This window comes from Mirounga leonina, unplaced genomic scaffold (assembly GCF_011800145.1).
Source record: "Mirounga leonina isolate KUSES-001 unplaced genomic scaffold, KU_Mleo_1.0 Mir_173, whole genome shotgun sequence".
Lineage (NCBI taxonomy): Eukaryota > Metazoa > Chordata > Mammalia > Carnivora > Phocidae > Mirounga > Mirounga leonina.
This window is the reverse complement of record NW_023270447.1, coordinates 74594148-74611151: the sequence shown is the minus strand read 5'-3', so window position 1 is coordinate 74611151 and position 17004 is coordinate 74594148. Positions and strand designations below refer to the sequence as shown.

General features: G+C 48.7%; 1 protein-coding gene across 1 annotated transcript; it reads left to right on the top strand.

Moving 5' to 3' along the window:
- Positions 1-557: 557 nt before the first annotated feature.
- LIN28A (lin-28 homolog A) lies at positions 558-12523 on the top strand. The gene is made up of 4 exons (XM_035020210.1): positions 558-588; positions 1052-1236; positions 11358-11542; positions 12304-12523. The coding sequence occupies exons 1-4, from the start codon at positions 558-560 to the stop codon at positions 12521-12523; spliced, it is 621 nt and encodes a 206-aa protein (XP_034876101.1).
- The last annotated feature ends 4481 nt before the right edge of the window (positions 12524-17004 follow it).

The following is a 17004-nucleotide window of genomic DNA, read 5'->3' as shown; positions in this document are numbered from 1 at the left end:
CCTCCCTCCCCCAACTCTCTGGAATGTATAATTATCTGCGCGGGGGGTGGGGGTGGTCTGTGAGTGTGTGTGGGAGCAGTCACATGGTTTTAGAACTACGCCCCCCACACAAGCCCCCCACCTGTATGCTGCTTTGGGGAGCCCCCACTAAGTCGTTAAAGTACAGGATCCCAAATTCCGGGGTACTCAAGACTTCTAGGGCTGACGGCCCCCATCTCCAGATGTGTGTGTGGGGAGGGGGTGTCAAACCTCAAGATTCTGAGAAGGGACACCCCAGAGGTGTCAGAGACCATAGCGATGGGGGAGGGCCGGAGCTGGAGCCAGAGGGAAAGGGAGGGGAAAGAAGAGGGAGGGGAGGGGAGGGGGCTGCCCGCGGGGGGTTGGGTCATTGTCTTTTAGAATTTGGGAGCCTTTGAAAAGCCGTGGGCCCTCCCACCGCTATTGTGCTGGGGAAGATGTAGCAGCCTCTTCTCCGAGCCACCCCTTTGCCTCCGGACTTCTCTGGGGCCAGCAGCCACCCGACCAGGGGCCCGGGGCCGCGGGCTCAGCCGACTACCATGGGCTCTGTGTCAAACCAGCAGTTTGCAGGTTCGAGCTCGGGACTTACTGGGGACACCTTAGGCTTCAGGGGCGCCCAGGAGCCACATAAAAGGGAGGTGGGGAAATGTCCCCCAGACTGGCCGAAGGACCCTAAGTCTGTGCGGCCTCCTGCTTCAGGGGCCATTTCTGGACCAAGGAACCCTGGTGTCCCAGTGGCGTGCACGCCGAGGCTACGGGGGCGGGGGGAGAGAAGAGGAGGGGCCTGTCGGGCCATCTATCCCCGGGCAACGTGTTGTGGGAAGAGGAGCAAAACTTTTGGGGCAACACTGGCTTCAGCGTGAGCTTGGGGAGCGCGGGAGGCGGCCAGGACATGTCTTTACTCGCCAGCTGCTTGGTACCTGCAGCCACCTGGGTGCCCACGCGGGGGCTGGACATTGGGGTCTCCCTGCGGGGTCTTGAGAGTACCCTCCAATTCCGTGGCCCCCCAGTTGAGCGCCCTCCCAACCTCCAGGTGGCTGCGCCAAGGCGCCGGAGGAGACGCCGGACGACGCCGCCCGGGCAGCAGAAGAGCCGCAGCTGCTGCACGGTGCCGGCATCTGTAAGTGGTTCAACGTGCGCATGGGCTTCGGCTTCCTGTCCATGACCGCCCGCGCCGGGGTCGCGCTTGACCCCCCGGTGGATGTCTTTGTGCATCAGGTGAGACCGATTCGGGGAACTTCGCCGGGGCAAGGGGATGTTGGCGCGCATATTCAAGGATGGGCGGCCGGACTCGGCTGTTGGATTGAGGGAGATGGTGGGGCCCTCATTGTGCGCTCTCGTCTGTGCCGTGGCACCCCAGTTCTGAGTCCGCATTAACACCAACGGGACGGGGGGGTGCAGAATCTATTATCAGCACCCCCAACCTTTCCTGGAACCCCTCTAGCTTACCACGTGTCTGTTACCTCTTTCCCCTGGGAAGGGGGCAGGGGGCAGGGAGGTGACCCCATGTGGCAGAAACTAAGGTTGTATTGTGCTTGCCGGTGGGGGGAGGGCCGAGCAGACCGGCCAGGGAAGCACATGCCCCTTCAGAGCAGGGCCCTGAGCGCCCAGCGTCTTTCACTAACGTGTGAATGGAGCTCCCTGGCGGGAGAGAAGCAGGCAGACCGCTCCGGGATCAAACGGGTAAAGCTGAGAAGTCAGCCGGGTCTCCTCACCCAGGTGGTCACCCAAAACTCAAGCCCTGGGGCCGGAGTGAGTTTGGCAGATCCTTGAAGAATCTGGGGGCCTGAAACCTCTTCCAGAGTACCCATCTCAGACACAGAATTAACCCACTGGGCTTTGGCTGTGGAGTTCTACCAGGAAGGAAAACCTAAGGAGTCCAGGCCTTAGATTTTGAGTCCAGGTTGGGAGGGAGTTAGGTCACAACCCCAAGTTCTCAGTTAAAGCAAGGCAGCCCAGTCGGGGTGAAATTCAGTGTCGCAGGGCAGGGGGTGGAGGGAGGCTAGCCTCTGGACCTATTCTCTGCTTGGCATTTATGGCCCCAGACAGCCATTGATTGCTGTCCTAACATTCCAGCCTCGAACAAGGAGCCAGAGACTTCAGGTTTCCCTCCTCCCCGGCTTCCTCTTCCTCTCACCCCCTCCTGAATCTCTTAGAAGTGTTCTGGTGGTCCTGAGACACCAGCCACCCATAACAACCATGAAAAGGAAGTTGCTTGGCTCCCTTGCACCTTTGGAGGTTTGGTGTGGGACCTGGGAGGGAGAAATTGATCATCTCAGGTCCAGTAGGTTGACACCCAGGCCGGGCAGGGAGGGGTTACTTCGGAGAGGTTGGCTTTAGGAGCCTTGGGGGAGGGGAAAGGAGGATGTGGGGATTAAGGGTTGGAGCCTGAGGGATGGTATTCTGGAGGGGGAGGGGTGAAGGGAGATCCTGGGTGGACTGGTGGGAGGCTGCAGGGAAGTCTCCGGAGCATGGCCTTCAGCGAGGACACGGAGTGGGGAGATAGGGGATGCAGGGAACCAGTTCATGTTGGGTACTGGGGAGGGGGTCACTGGGTTACTCGAACATACCCTGGGAGGGTGTGCAGCCATATGCTTAGCCACTTCCTAGCCTCGTCCTGTATCTCCTCCCACCCTCAGCCGCCCTCCCACCATCCCGACAACTAGTTCTGGCTTTGTCCCCCCCCCGTCTCATTTACATATGTGAATGATAACCCACAGGAAGTAATTGTGGGAGAATGAAGGGAATTGGCCTCTTTAGATCTATTAAATCACTTTATTACAGGAACCAGCTTTGAATGGCCCTCCTCAGCGGGGTAGCCAGCTCTCCCACTTGCCCATTTATCTGATCACAAAGAGATTAAATTCTGTTGGTCTGGAGACGGACTGGACAGCTTCCCCAACTTTGGGAGGCTTGGAATAAAAGAGACCCAACATTTTCTTGCCTCCCTTCCAAAGGCTGCTAAAGAGGGGCTGGGAGGAATGTAGCCCCTCATCATCTGGGGTTCGTTGGTGCTATGCAAATACCAAGGAAGGTGTTCCTGAACAAATGAATCTGTGCCTCAAGCCACTTAACATTGGGATCAAAAGCATTTGGAAAATACTGGATGGTCTAGAGGAAAGCAGGGACCTTCAGATTTGGGGAGTGGAGCCTGCACCATGCTCCTTCATTGAGTTAGTTGGGAGATAATCTGGGTCTTGGAATGTCCGGGGACATGCCGAGGTTGAGTAAGTTATCAAGAGGGAGTTGAGCAGGGAGAAGGAATCAGCAATTTGTCTCCCAAACGCCCTCCACCAACAGTCACAGAGGACAATGACTGGAATTTCCCTGAGCCTTACCTGGTAGGATAGCATGCTGCCGGGGCTTGGGTTGATCCTCAAACCCTATGGTAGCAGTAGACTGGTGATTACAATCCCTGCAGTTGAGAAATCTGAACTATCTCTTGGGGATCGAATGTAGAGGAATTGAGTAGATGCAGGATGATCCCTAAAAATTGTTCTAGGCTAGAGAGAGAGAGAGAGAGAGTGTGTGTGTGTGTGTGTGTGTGTGTGGCGGGAGGTGGGGGCTCGGGTAAAGGCAGCTCTCTTTAAGAAGAAAACCTCCCCTTTGGCTGCTGCTGGTAGGTATCCTGGAGCCTGAGGTGGTGAGAAGGGTAATTGTCCTGGTAAACATCTACCAGGGAAGAAGGGTCAGGAAGCCCTTTAATAAGAAAAGATAAAAAGGGGGGAAAGCAATTTAACATTTTCTTTTCCTTCCAAGGTTGGGCTTATTTGGTTCCCAACACTATTCACTACTGTCCTTGCTCCCTCTCAGAACACTTCATGCCCCCCGCCGTGCGCCCCCCCCCCCCCGTTGATGAGTAGGAAAGAAAACCTACCCTTACCCTTAAGAATGGGGGGGGGGTTGCAAAAGAGATTTCTCTAAACCGTTTTATTCAGACACAGATCTTTAGATCTGGAACTCTCTGCTTGTCCCTGGAGTTAGGAGAATTTAAGAATCATAATATTGGCAGATGGCCAGCCCTAAATCAAGGTTTCTCAACCTCAACACTATTGGCATATTTTGAAAAGGATAACTCTTTGTTCAGGGCATCCCTCGGTTGTGACAACCAAAAATGTCTCCAGACGTTGCCAAATGCCCCCCTTGGAGGCAGACTCCCCCTCAGTTGAGAAATAGTTATATAGGGAAAGCAGGCAAGAAAGCACTAAATTGTTTTCCTAAGATTCACCAAGAATTTTGAAATCTTCATAGCCGTTTTAAGAGTTTTGGCTTAACTCATGTTTCCTGTGGCTCAACTCCCAAACCCCCAAGATTTGTGGAAATTTGAGAACAAGAAAAGGCTCCTTGCTTACTCTACAGCTGCTCAGAACCCAAATACGAGTTTAAGATGGCTTTCTAGCTAAAAAGCGGAATTGGAAGGCCTGGAGGCAAAAGAAGAGCCCAAATCTGACTAAGGGACCAAGTTTGGGTTAGGAGGAAATATTTCAATCCTGAGGAACTGTTAACAACTGAAGCCACGTGGCTTGCTTTTTCTGCGACGGATGAGTGGGAGAGCAACCTCCGGCAGGGTCTGAATTAGGACTCTTGGGTGTTGGGGGCGGGGAGGGGAGAATGTAAAGAGATCTTTCCCACTTGGTTTATAACTTTACTAGTGCCTCTGATTACTCACCTCATATCTAGTTAGTGATGTGCTTGTCTTATCTCTCCTTCTCTAACTAACCTATAAGATCTTAAGGGCGGGACTAGCTGTCCGGTTAGTTTCCTAGTCCTTACTTGGTGGGCTGAAGGAATGCATATGAAGTAAGGAGCTCCCGAATCAGGAGGACGTGAACAGTTTGGGGTCCTTGTCAGTAGAGGTCTTCCTCCAGAGAAAAAGATTGGAGATAGGGGGAGGGAATGTTAGCTGATAACTGCTTTTCCGGACCGATGTCTAAAATAGGGCTGGGCTCTTAGATGCACCATGAAAGTTGGTGGCAGGATTGTCACAACTGGAGACCCAGATGGGATCCTCTGGTTTTTTTGCTTATGGAACTGGAAGCCACAGGTTTGGTCATTGCTTAATTTTTTCATCTTAACAGGACAAATCAGATTCTAAGAAGTAAGTGAATCACCCTGATTTTCAGAAAGTTGGTAGAGGTTAGTTTGAGCGTTATGGGATCTTCTCGGGTCTTTCTCTTTCTGAAGAGACATGCTTTCTGGACAGTGTCTGAAGTAAAGGCTGTGCCACCATCCTGAGTGAGCTTTCAATATGAGAAACTTGTCACCTTCATTCAGCTGGTGACACAACTGCCTGTCTTTTAGTGACTTTCCCCAGGGCAAAATTGTTTCTTGAACATTCCTAATCAAACCACCCTACTAGAATTGCCTGTTTTTGGAGGGGAAACTGCTCTAGGCAAAACCTCCACCCTCCCTTCTTCCTGCAGGCAGCAGTAACAATTACTACCTATCCGAAATCTGGGGTCAGGCAGTGTGGGGGAGGAGAAAATTTTCAGGAATAGTAAATCATTTGTACAGACTCATTTCAAATGATCTCAGCTTGGAGTATTTAATTCACATAGGAACTCAAAGTCCAAGAAGAGTAAGTGGCTTTTGTAAATGGTCAAGAGCACCAGAACAACTGGGTTTCTGGCTTAAAACTGCAGGACCCTTTCTTCTGCACCCCTTGGGTGGGTGTGGGCCCTGGTGAGAAGTCAGCTTCCTATCCTTGAAAGTTTGGTCCCCTTGAAACTCCTTCCTGAGGACAGAAGCTTCCTTGCCCTGAGGAGCTGGGGAGATCAAGCTCTGGTTTTCAGCTCCGAACCTGGCAACTCCTTCAGTCACCCGAGAGCGGCTTTTAATGCAGACAAGCTGCTGAGCAGCACCATCTGGTGGAGGACTCCAGGCAGTTGCTGGGGTCCTGGCTGTGTCCGAGCAGAGGTGCTCTCTGGGGGTTGTCTGTCTGCTGGCAGCCTCTGGTTCTGGACAGATCTCTTTCCTCAACCTTCCCTGACACATCATCAAACAAACTGCTTCTGGTAGAGCTGGTTGGTTTTCTAGCCCCTACCAAATCCTACCTTCAGGAATGAAGCTCAGGTAGGACTATGACAACACCTCAGGACTGAGTCATTTCTTTCATCGGCTTCCTTTCCTTATATGCGGCTGTCAGAAAGTTCTAGAATATGTGTATGTGATCTGCATTATTGCATAGCACTGGCTGGAGGGTCAGGTTAGCTGCAATCAGAGCATCTCTGCAGCTCACTGAATTTGGACGAGGTGCCTCCCTTCTCTGCCTCCCTGACCTCAGCTGTAACATGGGGTCATAATAAGGCCTACTTGGCAGGCTTGGTATAAAGGGTAAGTGCTTAGAGCTCTCCTTAGCCTCTCCTTAGCCTTACTAAGCGTGGATACATATCAGCAACTCAGGATAGTGGAGAGCTTGGCTGAGGCCACAAAGATTTGTGTATTGCTAGGTGTCTAGCCCTGAAGGGATAGACATGCACTAATCAGTCTTGAGCTGGAATGGCCCTGAGTGTTGCAGAAAAACCAGGAACTCAGACTTGGATCCCTGAGACCGAAGCAAGTTTTCCTGAAATTCTGCCTGCCACTTCTGTAGAAAGGAGCAATGTGACTAAAAATGGGCCTTGTTGGAGCTGGTTATCATGCAGTCTGATGCCCTGCTTTTACAGAAGATTAAAAAACCCACGTGTGTCCGACCTTAGAGAGTAATTTCCGGGGAAACTCAAGTGCCTGTGTGCTTTTTACTCCATCACATTCTCTGTGTGACCCCTAAGCTCCTTTTTATTATAGAAACTGCTGAAGCCACCGATTGATGCTGGGATGGAGTATTTGATGAGGGGAAGGTTAGTGGAGACAGTGGTGAGGTATTAAGAAGGAAGCAGAGGGTCTAAATAGAGAACTGGCCTGAACCCTTCCCTGCCATCCAACAGAAGAAATGCCATCGGCCCCCGTGCAGTGGACCCCCTGTGGGCTGCCCACCCTCTGGCCTTGAACGAACTAGGTAAGGAAGATGGGAAGGAAGCCTGCCTCCCCACTAACCTTTCACATAATTTATCGGAATAAATAACCCTCGTTCAGGTTCCTGCATAAAGGATTTGACCAAAGGTAACAAGAGTTGGGGGGTGGGCAGGGGTCCTGTGTAGTTCTCTCTGTGGAAGGCTGGGATGGCAGGTCAGGGAGAAGGAAGGATGGCTGCTGGTGGTGACTTTGGCAGACCCAGCAGGCTTGACTGGGGAAGAAAGGTGTCTCTATCCATTTCTCTCCGTGACCATAACCCCAACATGGAGAGGAAGGAACTGATGAATGTGGTGAATGTGGGGTGGGGGGGAGTCGGGGGAAGCCGCAGCCTCTGGAACTCCAGGAATCTGACCACCAGAACCAACCAGTGTCAACTCTTTGTTTCCTGGGGCTGGGCTCTATTGGGGGAGCTCAAGCCTTGCCCCTCCCCCCCAGGCCTTTTCTTTTTTGGAGGGGATGGGGAGAGGGGCGGGGCCCTGCTTTGTGTGTGGTTGGGGGTGGGGTGGGGGTAGTAGCAAGAATTTCAGGCTCCTTTCTGATGCAGGCCCTGTGAGGCCAGCGCAGTGGGGCTGCACGGCGATTACCTATCTGATAAGAGAGGAATTCAAACTATGTGCTGTAGAAAGGGGCGGGGTGGGGGGCAGGGAGCCACCCCTGGAGACCACCAGTCTAAATCTTGACCGGCTATGGTAAGGTGCCTGCGGGGTTATTTTTTTTAAACTTTTGAGAGGCTTAAATAGACCTCAGATCCTCCAGTGATGGAGTGGGTGACCTGAGAGGACCAGTTTCATGTTGCCCACACTGGTATTTTCTTGTTCTCCCAGTAAGCCTAGGAGGTGTAGATGGATATTTTTTTCTGAGTTTCCACAGTTATAAAAACCAGAGTTAAAATTTTGAGGCTCTTGACACTTGGTTCTCACTGTTACCCTGCCCTGATCCAGTCTGAAGGGGCTGATAACTGCTACTCACTGAGGATTTATGTGTGGCTGGCTATGGGTTAACCACTCTTCATGCATAAAACCTCATAGCTCCTCCATAAAATTAATATTTGCTCCATTTTATAGGTCAGCGCAGAAAGGAGGGAACAACAGGCCCTCAGACTCCAAACCCTTGTTCTTAATCACGTATCTGCTCAATCACAGCTGGAACTAGGAGAGTCCCAGCCTTGGAACCCACTAGGCAAATGGGAGGACCTGGGATTGTACCTCCTGACCGACTGGCTTGTCCCAGATGAATAAGAAACAAGTCAAATGTAACTTCAAATCAGGGTGGTTTCTGTGCAACAGGAAAGGGGAAAGAGCCCTGCAGTGTTTTTATTTCCTGCTTTAACACTGCCCCTTCCCTCACATCAACATTGGGGGAAGGGCGTGGTCTTCTTGTCCTAGGCTGTTCCTGTGGGTAGGAAAAGACAGGAGAGGCTATTCCTATGATGGAACTGGTGGACAAAAGGTACAGATAATAATACATGAAATATTAGCTGAGCATATTCTTGATGTTTCCATGCCCATATAATCTTCATTAGAGGCTTAGGTGAGTAACTTACCTGTTACCCCATCCTCTGAAGAAGCTGAGGGCCAGAGGTGAATGATTGACTTAAGGTCATGCAGCCAACAGTTGGTAGAACCAACATTCCATGAACTACCATGTCTGGCACTCAGGCTTAGGCTCTTAACCAATGATCTCAATGGGATCTTTGTCTTCAGCAATGCTATCTGAATTAAAACAACAATGTAAATGATGGAGAAATTGGGGATCCCATCGGCTAAAGAGCATGTTGCACCTAAGACCTAAGTTCTAGTTTGAAATATTCCTCCTACCAACCACCACCTGCATAATATAATAATGTTACTTATTCATGCTCCCTTAAGCCAAGAGTGGGTGCACAGTGATGCCTTTTGCTTCTCCGAACCCTATTTTCTATGACCACACTTTGTTGACATTTGACACACTCTTTGGATGTTTGACTATAATGGGGTAAGCTATAATGAAGTCTATTCTGGGGAGGCTATGGGAGAGGCATTCACCTGCACTAAGGTGTTGCTGTTGATGTATTAAGCGGCAAGGTGGAATAGGCTGTGAGCTTTATTTAAATCAGAAACCCTGGGTTCTTATGACCCTGTTATAGCTGCTCACCTAGCTAGGTGATAACTCCCATTTTTTGGGAAGGCTGCCGGGCAAGTGTTGATATTTTTAAATTTTGGTAAAAACATGTGTTTTAATGGGGTTGTTCCAAACATTCTAGATCTTTTTCTCCTTCACCAGTAGTACTTGGTCATCTTCCCAAGTCAGATAATTCAGATTTACCTCTTGGGTCATTGGTTCATTCAAAAATGTGTTAGGCATGATATTCTGTGATTTTTTTTTTTTCTTACTGATTTATAGTTGCTTTTTGTAGTTTCATCAGTCTGTCTTTTTACAGGATTTTAACTTTTTTTTTTTTTTAAAGATTTTTATTTATTTGACAGAGAGACAGCGAGAGAGAGGGAACACAAGCAGGGGGAGTGGTGAGGGAGAAGCAGGCTTCCCGCCAAGCAGAGAGCCCCACTGAGCAGAGAGCCCGATGGGGGGATCATGACCTGAGATGATCTTGATTCTGGGATCATGACCTGAGCTGAAGGCAGACGCTTCACGACTGAGCCACCCAGGCGCCCCCCCCCTTTTTTTTTAACATTTTGATATTTAAACCCTCTAGAATGTATTTTGCATACATGTGATAGAAAGTATAGAAGTCTGGCTTGATATCCAAAATGGACAGCTAATTTTCTCAACCGTTTTAAACTGTTTCCCTCACCTATTAATTTCTCGATATGTACTTGGATCTCTTAGTGGATTTTCCCTTATAAATTTACTGATCCATCTGCTTGGGTCATACTGTCTTGTTCCTTGACCTTGTAGTAACATTACTTTGATAGAATTCCAAACCTGGAAGAAGGTTGCAAGAATAATACTAAAAACTCCCCATATGACCTTTACCCCAAAACTCCCATAGGACCTTTACCCAGATTCAGCAATTCTTAAAATTCTGTCCCAATTGCCTGGTCATTCTTCATTGTACAAATAAACTTTTTTTGTCTCCTTAATCATAAGTTACAGACATCAAGCACCTTTATTGCTAAATATTTCAGTGTGTATTTTCGAAACTAGGGTCACTCTCTTTCACAGTCTCAGTACAAAGATCAAAATCTGGGCATTTAATATGGGAACATATCTGTATTCCAATATGTAAATTTTGTGAGTTGTCCTAATGGTTTTTTTCCCTGTTCCAGGACCCAATCCAGGAGCATGCATCACACTTAATTGTTGAGTTTCTGTACTTATTCAGACTTTGTTTTTCATGACCTCAACTTTTTTTTTTTTTTTTAAGATTTTATTTTTATTTGAAGAGAGAGACACAGCAAGAGAGGGAACACAAGCAGGGGGAGTGGGAGAGGGAGAAGCAGGCTTCCCGCTGAGCAGGGAGCTCAATGCGGGGCTCAATCCCAGGACCCTGGGACCATGACCTGAGCTGAAGGTAGACACTTAACGACTGAGCCACCCAGGCGCCCATGACCTCAACATTTTTAAAGTGTACAAGGCTGTTACATTTTACAGTTTTATATTTGTTGATTTCCCTTCCTTTCTCCCTCCCTTTTTCTTTCTTTCCTTCCTTTTTTCTTTCTTTCTTTTTCTTTCTCTCTCTTTTCCTTCCTTCCTTCTTTCCTTCCTTCCTTCCTTCCTGTAATCTCTGTACCCATCATGGGGGGCTTGAACTTATGACCCCAAGATCAAGAGCCACATGCTCCACCAACCGAGCCAGCCACGCGCCTCTATTTGTTGATTTCTTATGCATGCTAAGTTTAAAAATTTTTTATCTGGGGCGCCTGGGTGGCTCAGTCGGTTAAGCGACTGCCTTCGGCTCAGGTCATGATCCTGGAGTCCCGGGATCGAGTCCTGCATCGGGCTCCCTGTTCAGTGGGGAGTCTGCTTCTCCCTCTGACCCTCCCCCCTCTCATGTGCTCCCTCTCTCTCATTCTCTCTCTCTCAAATAAAAATAAATAAAATCTTTAAAAAAAAAAATTTTTTTTTTTGATCTGTTCTATTTTAGTTTAAATGAGACTAGCTACCGAAAATGTTATGGCATCTGATTATGTAATGATTGTTCTTTGTTAATATAACCTAGATCACTTGTTCTTAATTATGGGGCTCTTTGAGTTGACAGTTTCTTTACTGATAACATGGCAGTATTATCACACTTGTTCTTCACAACTTACAAGAACGCATGTATGCAGGCTTTTGGTGTAAGCATGGAGAACTAACATTAAAATCTCCCATGTTTCCTTCTCCAGAGCAAGCTGCACATGGAGGGCTTCCGGAGCCTGAAGGAGGGTGAGGCAGTGGAGTTCACCTTTAAGAAGTCGGCTAAGGGCCTAGAGTCTATCAGGGTCACCGGCCCTGGTGGGGTGTTTTGTATTGGGAGTGAGAGGCGGCCCAAAGGGAAGAACATGCAGAAGCGCAGATCAAAGGGAGACAGGTATGAAGGTGGCTTGAGAAGGGAGAGCTCTCCCGATCTAGCCCCTTTCTGGGACCAGGATGCCAAAGACAAAATGAAGCCTGTGGTCCCTGGCAACACCTGGGTATTCGGGGTTTCTGCCTTAGGATGTGGGAGATGGGGAAAGGGCTGTATGTGAGAGGGGCACATGATGACCTAGCTTTTTGACTTGACAAGTAATTTTGCTCTGTGAGCTCTTGCTTTCATTGTTAGTTAGGGGTAGTGATGCTAGCCTCACATGATTATTTTAGAGGCAAAGGAGACCACGAATGTGAAACTCTACGTGATGAGGGCAAACTGGTGTATGTACCTGTTGCTTCTTCACTAGGTCTCCTAAGTGGCTCGTTTTTTTTTGTCTTCACTGTGTCCTGGAGCAGATCATATGGTCTGATTCCTTTAATTTTCCTTATTTTTAGTGAATGACAGGTACCGTTTCTTAAGGGCACGGTAGCATCTTACCTATCTCCCAAATTGCAGTTTCCAGTTGGGGTCCATGATTTCCATTCTTGATATTTCAGTATTTTCAGGTTAACCTGAATCTGAAGATACCATCTAGACAATTACAGATTTAGGAAGAACTTAGAGGTAGCAGTTATGGTCATATTCTTCCTTTTCTAAGTGGGGAAATTAGTTTCCAGGAAGGGGAGTGAGTATAGTAACTGACCAGAGCCCAGGTGTCCTCACTCAGAGGAAGGCTTCTGCTCTCACTCGTTTCTCAACTTGACTATCCTGCTCTGTTCTAGGTGCTACAACTGTGGAGGTCTAGACCACCATGCCAAGGAATGCAAGCTGCCACCCCAGCCCAAGAAGTGCCACTTCTGCCAGAGCATCAGCCATATGGTGGCCTCGTGTCCCCTGAAGGCCCAGCAGGCTCCCAGCTCACAGGGAAAGCCAGCCTACTTTCGGGAGGAAGAAGAAGAAGAGATCCATAGCCCTGCCCTGCTCCCAGAGGCCCAGAATTGAGCTGCAGCGGGTGGGGGCAATTCTTTGGCGATCAGGAAGTTTTGAGGAGCAGGCATCAATCGGCAGAGTGGAGAAAGTGGGGACAGGGTGGGTGGGGGGCAGCTGGCTCTGCCATGCATCTCAGGCCGGGGTCCACAGCGTCACCCCCTCTTCCCTCTTGGCACAGGGTAGGGGGGAAGGGGTGAGGCCAATGATCTCCAACTGCGCTCTATCCAAATGCTCTGAGGGTTCTGGAGAAAATCCCTCCCTGTGTGCTTTATAGGAGTCTCTGCCCCCAGATCTCCAGCTTTTGAAAGTGGCCTGGGGAGGGGAATTGTTTTCCTTTCGAAGAAGGAGATGTTAATAATTGTTCCCATGCCAGAATGTAGAGATTTAAGCATGAGACCAGATGGATGGGCCCAACCCACGAGCCACCATATTCTGTGGGAGGGAGTCTCTCAGGGGTAAGGCGGGTTTTTCCACATCTTGTCTCATAACCTACTGTTGGGATATAGGGTGCTGAGGACTGTCTCAAGCAGTGGGTTGTGACAGTAGCCACAGGATTGTTGGGGGAACAGCTGCAGACCTGCTGCCCCGAAGCTGACTCCCACCCCATTCTGGGCCGATAGAATTTTATTTATTTGCTCCCGTGGACACCGCACCTTGGGCCCCACTTTCTCCAGGATGCCAACTGCACTAGCTGTGTGCGAATGACGTATCTTGTGCATTTTAACTTTGTTTTCGTAATATAAATATTCTGGTTTTGTATTTTTGTGTATTTTAATCTTAAGGCCCTCATTCCTGCACTGTGTTCTCAGGTACATTAGCGATCTCAGGGATAAGTCGGCAGCAGGTCCGGGACTGCACAGCAGGAATATTTTGTTTGATCACCAGGGAGAACATCTATTTGGAGTGCATAGCCTATTGAACTACCTCATTTTTGGCAATTAGAGCTGGCTTTTCTGCCATACCTTCAGTGAGCCATGGGAGACTAGGTTTTAACTCAGTTGCCCCATGACTTGATCTCCTACTGGAAGATTGGAAATTGGTCTGAACAGGAAAAGATGGTCCAGGAAGTAGCGTCAGGAGAGGCCGCACCAGCTGAAAGGGGCCATGGGGAAGCCAAGATTAGTTGCGAGTTGTCTATACGTGTAATAAAGGATTCCTGTTCCAGACTTCTAATCCCAGGGCACAGGACTCACTTTACATACCAGATCCATCCTTCACTGGATTGGGCTAGACCTACCATGCACAACAGGGTGTGTGTGTGTGCGTGCGTGCACGCACGCGCGTGTGCAAGTTTTAAAAATGAATTGGTAAGGATGGGTTTAAGAAAAATAACTCTGGACCCATCTTGAGCTGCCCAGGGATGAGTGTATGCAGCGAAGGCTAAATTTCTTAACCTTTATAAATTCTGGGCTTCTCTTGTTGGCTTCCAGAGAGACCATAAGCCATGGCTTCTTCGCGGTGCCCAGATCCGGTGTCCTGTCCTGCTGCCACAGTGGTTAAGTGTCGTGGTAGCTAAAGGAGGACAGGTTTTATGTCCATGCTATGGGATCACCACAACCCTACCTCACTGTTGAAACGGGGCAAATGCAATAGAACGCATTGGGTGATGTGTGTCTGATCCTGGGTTCTTGTCTCCCCCGCTCGCTGCCCCCCTCTAGTTTTCGTATTTGTTTGGGTTTCGTAGGACTTAACGAATAGCGGACTGGGTGATTGCTAGGTGGTCTGGTTGGTGTAAATATAATGTGTTGGTCTTCTCCGTGTTCTTTTGGGGTTTTATTGTTTACAAACTTCTTTTTGTATTGAGAAAAATAGCCAAAGCATCTTTGACAAAAGGTTCTGCACCAGGAAAAGAATCTGGAACATAGCTTGGTGACCCCTCTGGAAGTGTGGCGGTCTTGAACCATCCTTTCTTTTGTGTTCCCTTCCCCTTTTTCCTATTTTTGGCCAGATCTTCTGTCCTAAAAACTTGACCCCTCCTCTACCCCTCCTCCCCAAAAAAGCCCCCACACATACACATTTACATCTGGAAGAAGCAAAGAACACTTCCTCCCTTGTTCCCAGTCTCCTGTGCCAAGACCATTCCTTGATGTGATTCATATTGATATGCTTGTATTTGGTTGGAACAAACCTACTTTAATCTCCAGTCTTACGGTAGAGAGAAGCAAATGCAATGGGGGGGGGGGGTGCTTTCCACGTAGAAAGTAGGGTCGGGAGACCAAGGAAGGGAAGATGAATGTATATCCAAATCACTCAGGAACTTTTATGCAGGTGCAAGAAGCTTATGTCAAAGTGGCCACAAGATTAATAGGAGACGGACGAATGTAACTCCATGTTTACTGCTAGAAACCAAAGCTTTGTGTGAAATCTTGAATTTATGGGGGGTCGGTGGTAGGAAAGCTGTACCTATCTGTTCTTTCCCTGATCCCTTCCCATCATTTCTGAACTGCAGGAGACTGAGCCTCCTTGGGCTTTAGTGACTCCATCTCTGGGAGTGTTTATTTGATGGTTGTTTTGCTGTGCCGGGTACTTCCTTTCCCACTTGCTATTGTTTTGTAACACACATGCTGACCCTTTTCCCTTCTCTCTTTACCCTGGAAAAATACAATGAATAAATAAAAAGTTATTGGTACTGAAACTGTCCTCTTGTTGGATCTTCAGGGTGTTTTTTCTTCCATAATTCCCGCTTTCTTGGATTGGGACTCAGAAGTAACAGAAGAACCATTACATTTCCTGTTCAGCCATTTTGTTAGAAATGAATCTTGAAAATTCAGTCCTTCCACCTCATTACAGTGGATTTTTGTTTCTAGTTAAGGCCTCTTGTCCTCTTCCTTGGAAGCTGCCACATTCAAGAGGGGATTAGGAGCTTGGCATGCATAAGAATGGGGTTGTGCCACTGGCTGGGATGAAAGGATGGGGCCATGGCTTGGGGCATGAGACCCTAATACTTTCTCCCCTGCTCCTCAAAGCCTTTTACAAATCTTAATTAATTAACCCCCTGCAGCACCCCAGGGAGGGAAATATGTGGAACTAGGGAAATGGAGGCCAGAGGAAGTAACACTGATTAGCTATACAAAAACAACGTTTTCTTTGAGCCCAAGTGTGCTAGCCTTCTAATGAATATTGTATTTTAAAACATCTAGTCCCCATCCCCCCCCCCCGGCCCCCGCCACCTCTGCTGCCAACAAGGGAGGGGATTTAAAAAAAATTGATTGGAGGCATGCCATCTATTACACAAAGAGCAAAGAGATGTCAGGACAAGGGTAAGAAGTTTAATACATCCACTTGAGAGACTTCATACCAAAAGTCAAAGCTGGCCATGGAAGCTGCTAAAAGCAAACTCTACTACAGGGCTTCAGTAAATGGTGTTCCTGCAAAAGTGAACTAATGAGCTAGGCTGAAACTTAATTCCCAGGTTGCAAAGCAGGAAGGATAGAAAAGCTTAAGACTATTCAAGGGTGGGTTACTCATCTCTAGGGCTTTCTTTGATCATGTGTGTTAAAAGTAACCTTTTCACGAGACACATGAACTGGGAGTTACCAGTGCAATAACTCTTCCTTGCCTTGTTCTCTTGATGAGACTACAAAGTGAGAAACAGCAAGATTCTTTAGAAATTGTAAAGTTGTTTTTTTCCTTTTTTAACTTTGGGAAAATCGAACTCTTAGTTTCTTCACATTTGATCTTAGCCGAAAGGCTGAGAAGCAATCGATCTCTTAGTTTCTTTTGTGAGTCCCTCAAGTTCTGCAACAGTTTTCCTTAAAGGTTACAGAGCTTAATGCCTTTGATTTTTCTATCAGGGTTAATTGATGGCCTTTCATTAGTCACTCTTAGAGCAGAGCTCTTTCCAGCCTCAACCCCATTTTGAGTTGCTCTGGGTAGGTCCTAAGAATCTGAAAATCCTAAAATATGAGTGCTTTAAATCAGCGCAAAATGATATTATTAAGTGCGTTTGCGAGACTGACTAAGGCTAGGAAGTTAGCAAATGATTAAGTCCACAAAATACAACTGCAAGCAGTAAATACGGAATTTGAAAGACTTGAACCAGGACTCCAACGCCCACTTCTCATGCCTTCCAGCAAGGAGGACACTGTCCAACCCCGTTTCTCAACAGTTCTAACCTGCCACCAGCTGCTGAAATTGCGCTTCTGGCAAGCGGATCCGCGAATTCTTGCCCTATTGGGCAGCCTGCCCGAGGCCTCGCTCTGGCTCTACAGACCATCCCGCTCCCCTAGGTGATCTCGACCCCGCCTTTCCCGGCCCGGTCCCCAGGACGTGGCCCGGAGCCCACTCGCCCGCCCCCCTCGGTCACGTGAGCGAGGCGCTCGCTCGCTCTCCATCTCTTTCCCTCCCCCCCACCCTCCCTTCCCGGCTCCTGGGAGTGCGAATTTCGCTTGGAACGCTAGTACCGCCCCTTCTCCCAGCCCGCAGGCGCAGGGCGCAGCCCCGCCCATTACGTGACGGGGGGCGTGTTCTAGCGCCCAAGGATGACGTGTTCT

Coding starts and splice junctions, on each gene's coding strand:
- LIN28A (XM_035020210.1), top strand. CDS start 558: ATGGGCTCTGTGTCAAACCAGCAGTTTGCAG. Junction 589..1,051: donor GTCAAACCAGCAGTTTGCAG/GTTCGAGCTCGG, acceptor CCCAACCTCCAG/GTGGCTGCGCCAAGGCGCCG. Junction 11,543..12,303: donor CGCAGATCAAAGGGAGACAG/GTATGAAGGTGG, acceptor GCTCTGTTCTAG/GTGCTACAACTGTGGAGGTC.